The sequence below is a fragment of the Zonotrichia albicollis genome, chromosome 2, assembly GCF_047830755.1.
Source record: "Zonotrichia albicollis isolate bZonAlb1 chromosome 2, bZonAlb1.hap1, whole genome shotgun sequence".
Lineage (NCBI taxonomy): Eukaryota > Metazoa > Chordata > Aves > Passeriformes > Passerellidae > Zonotrichia > Zonotrichia albicollis.
The window spans coordinates 115,685,928-115,700,196 of NC_133820.1; the positions used below are offsets into that span (position 1 = coordinate 115,685,928).

A 14,269-nucleotide genomic window follows, 5' to 3' on the forward strand; every position below is an offset into this window, starting at 1 on the left:
CAGGACTTCTGCAAAGGATTGCAGGACTCCTTGAGTGAGAGTCACTCCTGCTGAGTTGCATTTGAAGTCAGAGACAGGTGTAGCTGAAGTCTGGGTGCAGGGAGTCTCAGCTGTGCTGTCCATGATAGCTTTTAAGACTGATGTCAGTCTTCCAAAGCTCAGGGGAGACCTTATCACTCTCTACAACTGCCTGAAAAGACACTGTAGGGAAGTGGGAGGGTCAGTCTTTTCTCCAAGGTATCAAGCAATAAGACCAGAAAAACAGAATAGAGTTTCACCATGAGAGGTTAAGGTTGGATATTACAAGAAATATCTTCTCCCAAAGGGTTTTTTAGCCCTGGAACAGGGTGCCCAAGGCAGTGTTGTAGTCCTACTGCCTGGAGGGATGTAAAAGCTGTGTGGATGTGGATGCGCACTTGGGGACGTGGATTCGTGGTGGGCTTGGCAGTGCTGGGGGAATGCTTGAACTTGGTGATCTTGTAGGGCTTTTCTAACATAAACTATTCTATGATTCTGTGTCCCAGCTCCATAGACACTCTTTGTAAATCCTGCATGGACTTGCTGGTAGATTTGGAGAGGTCTTCATGTTTTGGAGGTTACCTGGTGCAACAGATGACAATAAAACCTTATTTTCCAGTTCAGTTATCTTTCTCACATGATAATGAATTTCTTACAGCACACCAAACATATTTCCAAAGTTTACCAAGAATATGATTTTACGAACATTTCAGTCTAATAACTAAGTCAGTTAGGAAATGCAATCTTGAAAATCTCATCCAGCTGCCTCTCCTTCTGTTAATGGATGGATACAGCCACACTCTGTGAAATCTTTCTTTGCAGACTGCAAAGCCAAAGTGGGTTCTTTGCTCAACATCCCTTTGCTTCCCTGGGGCTTAAATGCCAATGGAAAGCCCCAGCTCTGGTTTGTTAATTGTCACATTTGTTTGACCAGTTCTGTTTTAAGAAAACCCCATAAAAAATGGTGAATCATTGTCTCCTGCTGATGTGAATGGTAATAGCTTTGATCCACAGAAGCAGTAGGACTCCTGACTTTTAATGATTTCTAATGACTGCTAAGCTTTTAGATTTACATTACTGGTTCAGCACCCAGGTCTGGTGAAATAAACCCTCCCATGCACACCTTGGCAACTCCCAACATCCCAGGTGCCCCAAAAGCAGCCATGCTTTGCCACCAGAGGATGAGGAGCAGGAGACAAAAAACTGCAAGAATTCAACCATGGACTTCCCTGATTCATCAAAGCACTTAGAATACAACATGTCCCATAAAGAGTATTTAAATATGTGCTGAAATAGTTTTGCATATCAAGCCTGAGGGCTTGACTGTGTACAAAATTTCTCGGATTAAAGGTTTTGAATGGTTTTAAACTTCCCAAGGCTCTTCCTGGATAACTTTCTGTATGCACGTGGATAGTGCAGAGCATATTTATCCAATATCCTTCATGTATGTATCCTTCTGGTTTCTTACTCTTTGTCCCACCTTTTCACTTGTATCTCCTATGTCCTTCTGTCATGATGAACACACGGCAAGTAGCTCCCATGGACACTGCAACAAGTAGATATTTATACTCCAGTGCCATTTTTTAATAATTCCTCTGCATGTCAGACATGGTATAGTGGTGCCCCTGTCAGTGCTGGGCTCAATGATCTTACAGGGATTTTCTAACCTTAATGATTCTATGATTCTGTGCCTTAACAATTTGTTAGCACTCAACAAAACCACACAGATTGGAACCATTTCCTTCTTTCCATATTCCTTCTTGCAACCATTAGGTTGCAAGATGTGGCTGGGGGTGTGTATTCTATTGCCACCTGTTACACGTGTGGCAGTTATCTTCTGTTAATTGTTATCTTCTGTTAATTCCTTTGTCTCTTCCATGACCAATTCTCCCTCTGGGGAGATGGCTTCTGTTAATGGGCCATTGAGTGTCACTGCATGGCTGATAAAATTACATCATCCCCTTGTCAGAAGCTCCCCCCAGAGAGAGGAGCCAAGCATTCCTTCCTGGATATAATCTGGGAATCAGAACACCAGAGACAGTCTTTTCTCACTGGATTCCCAGACGAGCACCTGTTTTCTCCACTGGATTCCCAGAGGAAGACCAGGCCCATCTACACCACCACCACCAGACCTTCAGAGGAAAACTACACCCTTCTACAGGATCACTGCTCCAACAGAACCACATCTGTCACTCAAGCAGGACTGCAGCCACAATTCCAATTGGACTGCTACCAACACCCTGACCAACAGGGTGTCAGGTTGTATTCTGATTCTGTCAGTGCTATTTTGTATTACTGCATTCTTATTTTTATCTTTACTTTTTTTTTTTTTTTATTCCTAGTAAAGAACTGTTATTCCTGCTCCCATATCTTTGCCTGAGAGCCCCTTAATTTCAAAATTATAATAATTCAGAGGGAGGGAGTTTGCATTTTCATTTCAGGGGAGGCTCCTGCCTTCCTCAGCAAACACCTGTCTTTCCAAACCAACACTCCGCACCATCACCTCTCAGCACCTGTTAAGGCCAGTCACCTCTCAGCACCAATATTAAGACCATGAAGATCCTATGGAAGGACTCATCTCGCTGTGTTGTTTGCACAATTCTGAGCACAGCAGATGCCTACTGCATAATCATGAGTATTACAAGTGCCACAACTTGCTCCTTCTACTCCTATTGACTAATAACAACTGCACTTTCCCTACTGCCCTTTAAAGATTAAGGTAATTTGGGAAAAGGGTATTTATACAGAAATCAGAGCATTTGCACAGCAAATCAGACTGTAATAGATATACCAGGCAATTCCCCCATGTAAATAATTCCTCCCTGGAGAACCCTGACAAAACCTCCTCCTCATAGGTACACATTTGTGGGGGCCAGAGGGGTGGGAGAAGGGCCAGGCAAATGGAAGTTTGGAGCAGTTTGAGCAACTGGGCAACTGTCACACAAAGAAAAATGGACATACTGTGCAAAACAAATAATATAATGGCTTTGGGAAATTGGGATTGTGTATACAGGGTTCTTTGCAGTTCACACAGGACCTTTTGTGACTTGTTATATGGATGCAATCAGCAAAGGGACATACACACAAAAAAATATCCTCTATAAGTAGCTGTCCTGAAAACAGACTGTAAGGAAACTGTTCTGAGTGTCTTGATTCAGAGACTAAAGCATTTATTCTCTTTCCTTTCACCTGAAACCCATAATTAAACCAAATGAAAAAAAATACACAAGTACTTTTGCAACCAGCATCCATTTTTTCAGAGCCCATAGCTGACAGATGTCTTAAATTCAGACTCATGAGGCCTTAAGTTCAGAAGCCAGTTGTGCTTTTCTTTCTTACAGGGTTTTTATCTTAAGGTTTTTTCTTCTAATTTTTTTGTTTTATTTTCCTTCTTTTTCCCTTTTTTTTTTCTTTGTTCATTTGTCCTTTTTTGCTGCTGTCTTTTTTTTAATTTTTTCTTTTCCTTTTTATTAAGCTCTTTTTATTTCTTTGTTTTTGCTTTTATTCTTTTGTTTTTCTTTTCTCCTTTGTTTCTTTTCCCCTTTTCCCTTTTCTTTTTCTTTTTTCTACTTTCTTTTAATTTTTAAATTTTATTTTTCTTTTCCCTTCTTGTTTTTCTCTCTCTTTTTCCCTTTTTATTTTTTTACTTTTCCTCTTTTCTTGTATACGTTTTCTTCTTCTCTTCTCTTCTCTTCTCTTCTCTTCTCTTCTCTTCTCTTCTCTTCTCTTCTCTTCTCTTCTCTTCTCTTCTCTTCTCTCCTTTTCCTTTTCCTTTTCCTTTTCCTTTTCCTTTTCCCTTTCTTTTTACATTTTCCTCCCTCTTTCTCTCCCGTTAGCAGGCAATCACCAAGCCTCCAACCCCGAAACCGACCTGAAAGCAAAATCCAGACCTCCACATCTGCTCTTCCCACCGATCACAGACGATCAGAGCAGAGGTTTGGAACCTACAGGCTGACAGCAGGACGTGCTGAGGTACAGCTTGAGCAGGGGCTACCCTGGGCGGTGATTCCCGACCCTCGCAGAGGAGCCCGATCTCCCGGCAGAGCGCGGTGAGTGTCCCTGTCCTTGTCCGGGGCAGGGCAGAGCGGAGCACCCCGGCCGCGCTCACCATCCGGCCAGAACCCCGACTCGCTGGTTTTGTTGCTAATCACTGTTAATCATTAACCTCTCATTAGAATAACACCGCTGGGTCCCCGCCGTGCCCGGGGGTCGCGGCCGAGCCCCCTGCCCTGTCCCGGCCCTGTGCGGGGATGGGAGCGGGGAGGGGATGCGCGGAGCCCCGCGGGGCCCGGCCTGCCCGCCAGGGCATCCGCGGGGCGCGGAGCCTTTTGTTATGCTAATCCGGGCTGACATCACCCCGCATATCAAAGCCGAGGGGCCGCATATAAGGCGGCTGCGGGGCCTCCCCGGCAGAGTGGCTCCGCTCCCCGCGCAGCCCGCTCCGGGCCGAGGTAAGCGGGGACCACGGGGCGTGCGAGCGCTGCCGGGAGAGGTGGGAAGGGGACAGCGGCTCCGGGCAGCCCCTCGGAACGCCCAAGGTGCGGGGCTGGCCCAGAGCAGGGGTTTGCGAGGCGTGGACGGAATTCCGAGGAGAGGGGATGCATCCCGGAGGATGCCGGGGAGTAGGAAAACGCTGGGGGGTTCGGCGGAGAGAGGATTCTTAGAGGCTGCAAAGCAGACCGAGGAGATGCCTGAGAGAGAGGCGGCTTGGAGACTGCAAGGGAGAAGGGAGACCCGGAGGACTGCAAGGAAAAGGGAGACCCGGGAGGATGCATGGGGCAGGGAGAACCGAGGGAATGCGAGGGAGAGGGGAGGCTGGAGACTGCTAGGGAGACGGGATACCCGGGGGAAAGCAAGGAAGGAGGAGACTCGGAGGCTGAATTAAGAGACCTGACACCCGGCAAGGGGAAGCGTGAGTGCAGGAGAGAGGGGAAAGGGAGACCCAGAGCGTGGAGAGACCCGTGCCCGATGAGCTGCAGGGGAGAGGAGAAACCCAAGAGTTGGATGGGACACTGGAGACCCAGGGGCTGGTGGCAGAGGGGGGACGTGGAGTTGCAAAGGTGCAGGGCAACGCAAGGAGCTGCAGAGGAGAGAGGAGTCGGGGAGGCTGCAGGGTAGGGGGGACACCCAGGGGCTGCGGGGGACAAGGAATATCCAGAAGGCAGCAAGGGAGTGGTGAGACCCGGCAGCTGGAATCATCTCCACCACCAGCTCTATTCCTTTGCTCCCACTCCTCGCTGCAGGTCATCTGGGGATGTGCTACCCCTAAACCAGGCTGCTGGGTTCTTGGAGAGAGCTGCAGGCTGGCAGCAGAGTCAGGTGGATGTCTTTGTTTCCTGGATAGGAAAACTGGAAAAATGTGAGCTGAATACTCACACTTTTATGTACAGTTAAAATTGCCTGTTCCCATCCCTGAGGTCCAGAGTCTTGGAGGTGACTGATGGGAGTGTTTTCTGTGTGCCAGAGTGTGGCTGGCTGCAAACAGCCTTGAGGTGAAGAGAGAAGAGAGCTTTGAGTTAAAAGCAGCTCCTGCTTTTAGGAGTCCACAGGCCACTTGCTGTTGGTTTGATCAGTGACCCAGAGCTCACCAGAGCTGTAAACATCACATCTGCCCCAAAGCGTGTCCCACCCTTGCAAATTGCTCATGCAAATGTAATCTGTGTTGGACTGAGTGGAAAAATGCATTATTACCTCTCCAAATAAAAGGAGTGCAATTGCATGCAAAGCTTACAGTTCTTTGGATAGGTATGGAGGAATTAGATAATTTCTCTTCCACTCCAGGGGTTGAAAAAACCCTAAATTGTGACTTTTTCAAGTCAAGGGGGGAGAGTAGAGAATGGTGTTGGGTGGTCAGGTTTAGATGAGAGTGTTTTGGACCATCTGAGACATATTACACCCACTTCTTGTGTTGTCCGGTAGTTCACAGGGGCGAGATAAGGGGTCCGAAATATCTAAATAGACACTGAAAGGCATGGGCAGGATTAAGGGTTGAAGGTTTCCAGTGTGCTTGTGGAGCAGTGGGAAGAAAAGGGCTCCCAAATATTAAAAGATACAAAATACTCTGAAACAAGAAGCATTATGTCTCATGGGAACACTGCCTTCAAGGGATGCATCAAACCCAAATCCAAGCGGGCATTAAGGAAAAACAATCCATGGCAATGAAATCCTGCCTCCCTTGTAGGCAGTCAGTTTTGTGTTGGACTTCAAGGGAGCCAGGAACTCGCCCCTAGAGGTTATTAAACTCCTTTGTAATAACAGCACTTCTCTCAAAACCCTTTACACCAGGCGCTGGGGCTGGGATAGCCAAAAAGCAGCCTGAATAGAAAAATATGCTGCAGATGGCAGAGAAAACACTCAGAAATATTCATTCCCCCCAGCCCAATTGCTCCCCAAATGGGAATATTTAGGCAGAAAGCTGCAGCAGGGCAAATCCAGAGCTGGGGATCAGGTAGGATACCCTTTTTCCAGGGTAAGAGGTCTCCCAGAGTGAAGCTGACTGCTCCAGCCATTCCCAATCCCTTCCCAAACCTCTTTGAGGGGGTGTTGTGGGGGGATGAACAGTTACAGTTTGGGTTTGCCAGTGTGCTGTGCAATGGGTTGGGAGACCCCAGAGATGCAATGTGGTGGGCAGGTTTTTCTGTTTATTTTACTGTTGTCTTTCTCATGGGATGGGAAACCACTGCAAAGACCACAAAAAGCAGCCTGGAGCAGTGTCTGAAGTGAGTAACTGAAGGGAAACCCATTTACTGCTATTAATACTGCTGCTAAAATAAGCAAGCCATGCCCTGGAGACAGAGAGGACCCCTCTAAGGATTTAAGTCCTGCATCTGGTTTGTTTATCTGTTTGGCCCGAAGAAGGAAAAAACCAACACAAAGAAAAGGGGTGTGGGGTATCCTTGAGAGCTTTTTTGTCTCCTCCAGGCTGCTCCCTGGAGACAAAAATGGGATTTTATGTTTACAAAGTTGTAGCCTTTTCCGTGAGCTCCAGGTGCCAAGGGCTTGGAAGAAGTGAGAGGCAGAGTTAATGAGGTGAGAAGAAAAGCAAAAGGTAAAGAGCAAAACATATTTATTGTAAGAGATCAGAGAGAAACATCTGCAGGGCAAGGGCACCTGCATTAAGTAGGGAAATGCAGTTTTTATTATTTGTCTTCTCTGTAGAAAAAAAATCTGGAGAGAAGAAAGCAAGAGATGAATAGCTGAAGATTTTAGCTAATGTAAAGATCTATCTTTTTTTTTCTTCTTCTTCCTAAGGAGTTGCACAAACTTTTTGGAGAGGGGAAGAAAAAAACCTAGTAAAGTGAAGCAGCGAATGAAGTCTTGCCATGTGCAGGGTTAAATGGAAACACACAATCAGACCATAACTCTGTGTAATTCAACCCATACGGTTTGTCTGTCTGTTGACTCGAAAGGTTGTATCGAGGCTTGGCAAGGGAGAGGACTGAGAAGGGATAATCCAAACCTTTTCATGATTCATAAGCCACTCCTCTGCAATTTGGATAATAGATTTCTCTCTCACAGTGACTTGCTAAACTTCGGAGTTAACCGTAGCTCGGGCTCTTTCTCCTTTCAGGTTTTTCATCTCCAGGAACGAGCATTACCCAAACTGAAGGAAAATACACTGTGCAAAATATTAAGAAAACTCCTTTTTAAAAAACAAATTTCTTTGGAGAAGCTGATTTCCTTTGCCCAGCAGGAGAAAGCGGAGAAAATGAAGCCAAGTCTGCGATTTTTCTTAGCTGGTTTTCTGCTGTTGATTCTGCAGACAGGGCTTTGCTATGGGATAAAATGGATGTAAGTATCTGGCTCTATCTCTGCATTTTTAATGTTTTTGTAGGAATTGCTGGTCTCTTACCTGTTTGTACAACTGCTGCTTGAGGCATGCTGTAAACTGTTTAAAGAGCAGCAAGCACTGCAATTCTCCAGGCATTGATTGATTTCAAGTGTGTGTACTAGGGGCTTATGCTAACAATGTCTCCATCTTCTTTCTAAAATATGCATGATTTAGGCCCATTTGGGTTTTTTTCTCCTCATTGATACCAAGGGAAAGGCACACACTTGAAAGCTCGCATGAGCCACTTAATGAAGCTCCTAGCATGAGCTCCTGCAATGCTGGGAAACTCTCCCACCAGGACCCCTGGCTGTGCTGAGTAGGAGCTGAGAGCCAGCAGGGATGGCAGCTGAGATAATGCTGCCCATCTCCAACCACAAGGGATGCTTGACAGATAACATGGCTTTTTTCTGGACCTTTTAACCTTTGGATTTTGTGAAGGGTGTTAAAAATGAGGTGAGGAGGGGGAGGAGGGTGAAGAAATACCAGGGACTGTGGTCAAGTCAGGATTGAGTTTCTTTAGAGGTAATGTACTGCAAAGTGAAAACATCGCCATCTCATTTCTTTGCTTAAACAAGCAATCAGTTAGTTGCTTGCTGCAGAATAAACAAACAAACAGGCCACTCCAAAGCCAATCTGGTTTCACGACCTTGATGAGTGATCCGTCTTTTCTACTTGGGTTTGGAGCTGGGCACAAAATAAGCAAGGGAATGTGGGTTTGCCTCAAATGAGCATCTTTGGTAGGAAAAAAGGCACAATAATATACAATGCCAGGGGGACTCTGTAGTGCATTGAAGCAAGGATCTTTGGGATAGGTGGTGAAACTCAGACAAGAGGTTCCTGTTTTGCTGCTCCTTCTGCCACAGACTTCATGCTATGTCTAATTGTCATTCTGCTTTTCCAATCATTGCCACTTGAACCTCTAATCATGCCACCTTTTATAAAGGTTTAAATTTGGATATCTGCAAATTAAGGTGTCCCATTGGAGCCAGTGTTTTTACTCCCCATCATGCAGTCAGGGAAGAGAGGACCTTCCAGATGGCAATTCATCTTCTCCAAACAGAAATATCCAACAGAAATGTAAGTGATAGCCTCTGGTGATGCTGTGTACTGCAGCGAGCTGTTAGAAGCCGCACATCTGCCTTTTGTATCCACAAAGAGAAGCACCATAGGTGTTTAAATGCATTTGGTCAGGTGGGAGGAATAGTCACCTACTTCAGGGCATCTTTCAAGGTGGCATGTTTTCCTATGGCAGGAAGATAGGAACTAGATGATTTTTAAGGCTCCTTCCAACCCATACTATTCCATAATCTTCCATTTATTGTCTCCATGCTCTAAGGAACATTTGGAAGTAGAGGAGAGTAAGGATCTGGTTTGCTCTTGACTGCCTTGGCTTTACACCTTGTAGTAGTCAGCAAGAGCTCAGTTACATAACCCAGCTGTTTGTTTCCACCAACTTCCTCCAGTACTTCGACTGTCAGCTCTGCCAGTATCCAGCACCAGGAAAGGCAGGCATCTCCTTTCTGAAGGACATTTACCAGCATGTCCATGGGACTTCTTTGCAATGTTTATTTCCATGCAGCACAGAAATAAAGTTGATTTGTGGCACCCTGATTCAGCAGGGCTTTTATGTGTAGAACCATGACTGACTGGAGGGACTTGTCCATATGCTTGGCACTGGTGTCCCACTTAGGCAAGATGCTTAATCATGAGTGAGGGGCTTAGGTTCCTTAAAAGGGCAGGGGTGAGATGAGCTCCAGAAGGAACCTGATAGTAGGGAATGGACAAGCCATAGACACGAAAAATGCTGGGAGGCAGGGAAAGGTCCCTGACAGCTTTGCTGTCAAAAGCAGCATTTCCGAAGTGGTTAAGCTGCAGGGGTTGCTTTTGGGGGTGAGTGGGGGGAGAAGCAGTTTGGGGGTAAGACATCACAGTTGCTGCTTCTCTACTTTCCAGCAGACATATCCCCCTATTAAAAAGTGAGTGGGAAAGATGAAAGCTGGGATTAAAGTGGTATTTGAAGCATGAATGGCATGCAGATGCACCACTGAGCTCCCCTCACACCTGTTTAAAACCTGGCAGAGACCTGCACTCTCTGTCCACAGCACTTTGCAACTGGGATGCTGGCAGCTGGAAATTCACAAAATTATGTTTGGTTTTTCTTTTGTTTGCTGTTTCTCCTCATTTCCCCAGCCTCATTTTCCTAGGGAAACACAGGCTAATTTTCCCCACTCCCCATCACTCTTTCTTCTTGGGGCTCAGGGGCTGTCCTTAGAAATTGCATGGATCACTTCTTGGCAAACAGAGTACCAAATACTGAGTAATACCTCAGACCTGCTGATCTCAGCTCTGGACTCATATTCCGGGTGCTGTACAATTGAAATCTGCTCCTTCCTTCTCTTGCTCTTGAACAGAGAGGTGGGGAAAAAGAACAGGATGAAGAAGGAGGAAAGTGCTATGTGATGTTTTCAGCTGTGGGATTTTCTCACTAGTCTGCCCACTGCATCATTTTTGTACACATGGTGCCAGAGTCAAGCTTCAAAGAGGATTTGGGAGGGGAAGGGAGAGATAAGGAGGTGGGTCTCACCAGCCTGGAGATGAGGGAGTGACTGATAAGAAAGGTGATAGGAAATTTAATTTTGATTCGGTGCATGATGTAATTGCAGGAGGAAGAAGAAGAAAAACAATTTTCAGCCATTTAGGACTTCTCAGTAACACAAATATGCCCTGAAAATTAGTCAAAGCAGGGAGAAGGTAAAAAAAGAAATTATTTTTTTATTTTGCTTGGCTTATTTTTATGAGTTCTGTGGTCCAAATCCCCATCTGTTGGAAGTTGGTGCTGGCCCCACCAAACATCCAGTATAGTGCATGGACAGTCCGCGCCTTGTACACAGGTTCTTGCTCTTGTATACATTTCTCTTGCTGGAGAAATTTCATATCTTGTACTGTTTCATCTAAGCTCCAGAGAGCTACTCAGGTGTAAAGCCAGATTGTGGCTCCAGATCTTTGCTGGATCAGGATTGTTGTGGAGATACAGCCTTCCTCATCAATGTATATGAGACCCTGAGTCCCTTTTTTGCAAACACTTTCCCATCCTGAGAGCAAAGCAGGTGTGTGAGGAGGTCACATCATTTTGTGGTGCTCAGTTTTGTCACAGTGGCTGGGAAGGTGAGGCAGCCATTGGTTTCATGAGATATGTCTGAGGGCCAATGCATCTAGTAATTCTATTACCTTCCCCATCTGCTTTTGCAATCCATTCAGCTTTCCCAGGAGAATTTGGGTTTGACCAAGCAGGTGCTGGAGCAACTTATTTGGGCAGAACTGAAAAACAGATGAGCATTAGAGGGAGCTGCAGCCAGATGTGCATGCCCCAAAGGTGTGCAGGTGTTGGGATGTCCAGGCACAGAGTGGCTTCTGAGGCACTTCTGCCTCCACAGGGATTGGCATCTCCTCTGTCCCTCTGTATTGAATGTCTCCTTTAATGTGGTTGTAAATAAGCCAAACACAGTGAGTGATTTGGGCTGGTTATTTTTGGGTTTGTTTTGTTTGTTTTTTGTTTTGGGAGGGGATTTTTTCTGTCTTCTTTTTTGGTTTTTTTTGGGGGGGGACGGATTTTGGGTTTTTTTGTTTGTTTTGTTTGTTTGTTTTTGGTTTGTTGGTTGGTCAGTTGGGGTTTTTTCAGTGTTTTTTTTTTTTTGTTTTTTCATGGCTTGCAGAATATGCCCAGAACGGCAAGTGCTAGCATTAGGAGTGCCATCATTTTTAGGTGGAGCTTGGTCACTTCAGGAAGTCTCTGCCTGTCCCCATTGTGGTGACCCAATGATGTCTCATGTTCTCTGAAACAATCCCCAGCTGAGCTCCATTCCCTGCTATTCCTGTACTATTCCTATGGTTAAACTGCAGCCCTGCAGAAGCAAAAGGCAGCTTAACCACACCTTTTGGTGAACATGGGATGTCCCCCAGCCCACCAACCTTGAGCAGCCCTTTTGCGGCCAGCAAAAAGCAGGGGAGAAAATGGAAAGATTTTGTGCTTCCTGGCAGCTCCTGCCTCTCCCCTTCAATAAGCAGTGGGAGGGAGCTGGGACGTGGAGACACGGGCGCCTGAGAGGAGCCTGTCTGCCTGGCAAGGCACTGCTAGATGAGCTGCTGTGAAAGAGCTGCAGGATGGGGATGGCAGGAGGGGAGTGGGCTGGGGATGAGGAAAGGGGAGTACCATGTCTTTGAAGTTTGCACTTTGCTCCAGCTTCAGGAAAAGTTGACAAAGCTCCATGGCCTTGCTCGGCGCTCAGTGAGCCAGCTCACTGCTGGCATTGACTTCATTCAAGCTTGGGCATGAAGTCAACAGCCCTGTGCCCACTACTGCCAGCACTGAATTTGGCACCATATCTGAAAACAGTTCTTATTTTAAGCTTTTAGTTCAGAGTTGGTTTCCCCCACACACACACTTCTCTCCCTCTTCCTCTTCTTTCTTTTTTTTTTTTTTCTTTCTTTTTTTCTTTTGAACCACATAAATCCTACTTCTCTGTTTGAAAGGCCCTTGCAGAACCAGGGGAAGCATTTACCAGGGGATGTGGTGTCTTTCCCAGGACTTGTGGTCCCCAGGCTGGAACTGATGCAGGGCAGGGTGGCAGGGGCATGAGCTGCCTTTGACTACCAGGAGCTTAGACAACGTTATTGTAACTCCCCTGCAAGCCTTTTCCAGATGCAAACCTGGAGGAGAAAATGAGGCTCCTGCAGATTAAAAACCTTCAATGAGATCAAATAAAAAAAGAACTCTTAATCTCTGCCTCTCTTTATTAACTTTTGCCACATACTTCCCTCTCCACAGCCATGTAATTTTGTCTAAATCTTGTTGTGTCACCCGCATCTCTGCAAGATTAAGGAGTTTAGGAACAGGCATTAAAAGAATGCTTTTTCAGAAAGCAAAGTTGGTAAATTGGAGTAGAGGTTCATGGTTTCACCAGCAGTCCCTTTGTGAGCCTTTTGGAGATCATGTCACACAAGGGAGGGTGGGGAGATGCCTTCAGAGAGAAGATTCTTCCACCTTTCCAGGGTGTTTTAAAGGACACCAATGTTTTGCTGCTCAATTGAAGGAGTTCTTCTCCCTTTGGCTTGACTAGGAGCAGTGTCCTACTCACAGGGTACCTTGTAAACCAAATAATATATGACTTTCATTGATATCTGCTACCATCTGAAGGTGCTTCTTCCTAACCTGCACTATGAACAGTCCTCTCATGGGGCCCAGACATGCAGGAATGGGCCCATAACTCTCAAAGGACCTAACACTGCAGAGCATTAATGTTTTCAAATTAATTTAATTACTGCCTGAGATAAATAAAAGAGTAAACTAATGTAATGATCCATCTATGCATATTTCCTCTGTAATCATGTTCATGATTTTCTGTCAGTATCCAGAATTTCAAGTGAAAGACCTGCTGTGTTATATAGAGATCAGGAGATGTTTGGTTTAGGCCCTGTTTATTTAAAGGGATGGATCAAATATTTATACTTTAAAAAAAAAAAAACGTGAAACAGCCACCCCTTGATTTTCTGGAGAATGAAGGATGGGGCAGGAGAATTAGGTGAGATTGTTATCAGGAGGAAACAGTGAAAAACAGCATTTCCAAGGTGAAACAGGTAAAATCCCCTTTTCAGATGAAGAGTGTGAATCCACAGAAAGATGTTTGTCAGGGATCTTTTTCCCAGGTTGAGGAATGAAGAATATTCTTCTAGTTATGCTCTTGAGGGCTGGAATTTAAGGCTGGCTGTGCCCCATTGGCTCCAGTTTCCCTCCCAGTGCTGGTGACCAGTGGAGACCATGTGAAGACAGGCCAGAGACCCACCACCAAATGCTACCATGGACAAGCCTCTCCTGGGGAATGTTTTTCTTTCCACAAATGGATATTGTTTCCCAATAGTGTCATTGCAGGCAGTGGGAATCCATCCCCTGATGCTGCCAGAATTTAGAAGGTAGGGAGGGGGAAGACATTTCCACAGGGAGGGTTTAGAGTGGCATGGAGTGAAGAAGGTATTCCTAAATGTGGGACAGAGACTGGGCAAACCTAGGTTGTCAGGGCATAGAATAGATGACCTAATAGGCTTCTCAAAATCCTGATCTGTGATTTATAAATGCACTTTTCAGTCTAAGCAAATGACTACAGTAACTGAGTTTTCTTTTCCATCTCCATTACCTTTTAATTTTTCCTCACGGTGCTTGGAGATATTTCCAATTATAGGTTCTCACAAGCAAAGACATGAAGTTTAGGTCTGGGAGATGCTCAGAAAACACCTTCCTGTATCTTGCAGTTTTATTCTTGATAGGCTTCCTGGAGCTCAGCTCATTTTATGAGAAACAGCCTTGCTGCCATTTACTGAGTTCTCACCAATCAGAAGGTATTTTCCCTCTTCCATGAAGTAAATGGT

At 45.6% G+C, this 14,269-nt stretch overlaps 1 protein-coding gene across 9 annotated transcripts in view; it reads left to right on the top strand.

Annotated features, from left to right (window-relative positions):
- The first annotated feature begins 3,892 nt into the window (after nt 1-3,892).
- WNT11 (Wnt family member 11) overlaps nt 3,893-14,269 on the top strand; it is a 31,084-nt gene continuing 20,707 nt past the window's right edge. The window contains exons 1-2 of one of the 9 annotated variants that reach the window (XM_074536139.1): nt 3,893-4,067; nt 7,589-7,809. In XM_074536139.1, the coding sequence (XP_074392240.1) occupies nt 7,727-7,809 (83 nt within the window). In that variant the 5' untranslated portion in view covers nt 3,893-4,067; nt 7,589-7,726. The other 8 variants (XM_026793551.2, XM_074536138.1, XM_074536142.1 and 5 more) reach the window with 8 other exon arrangements.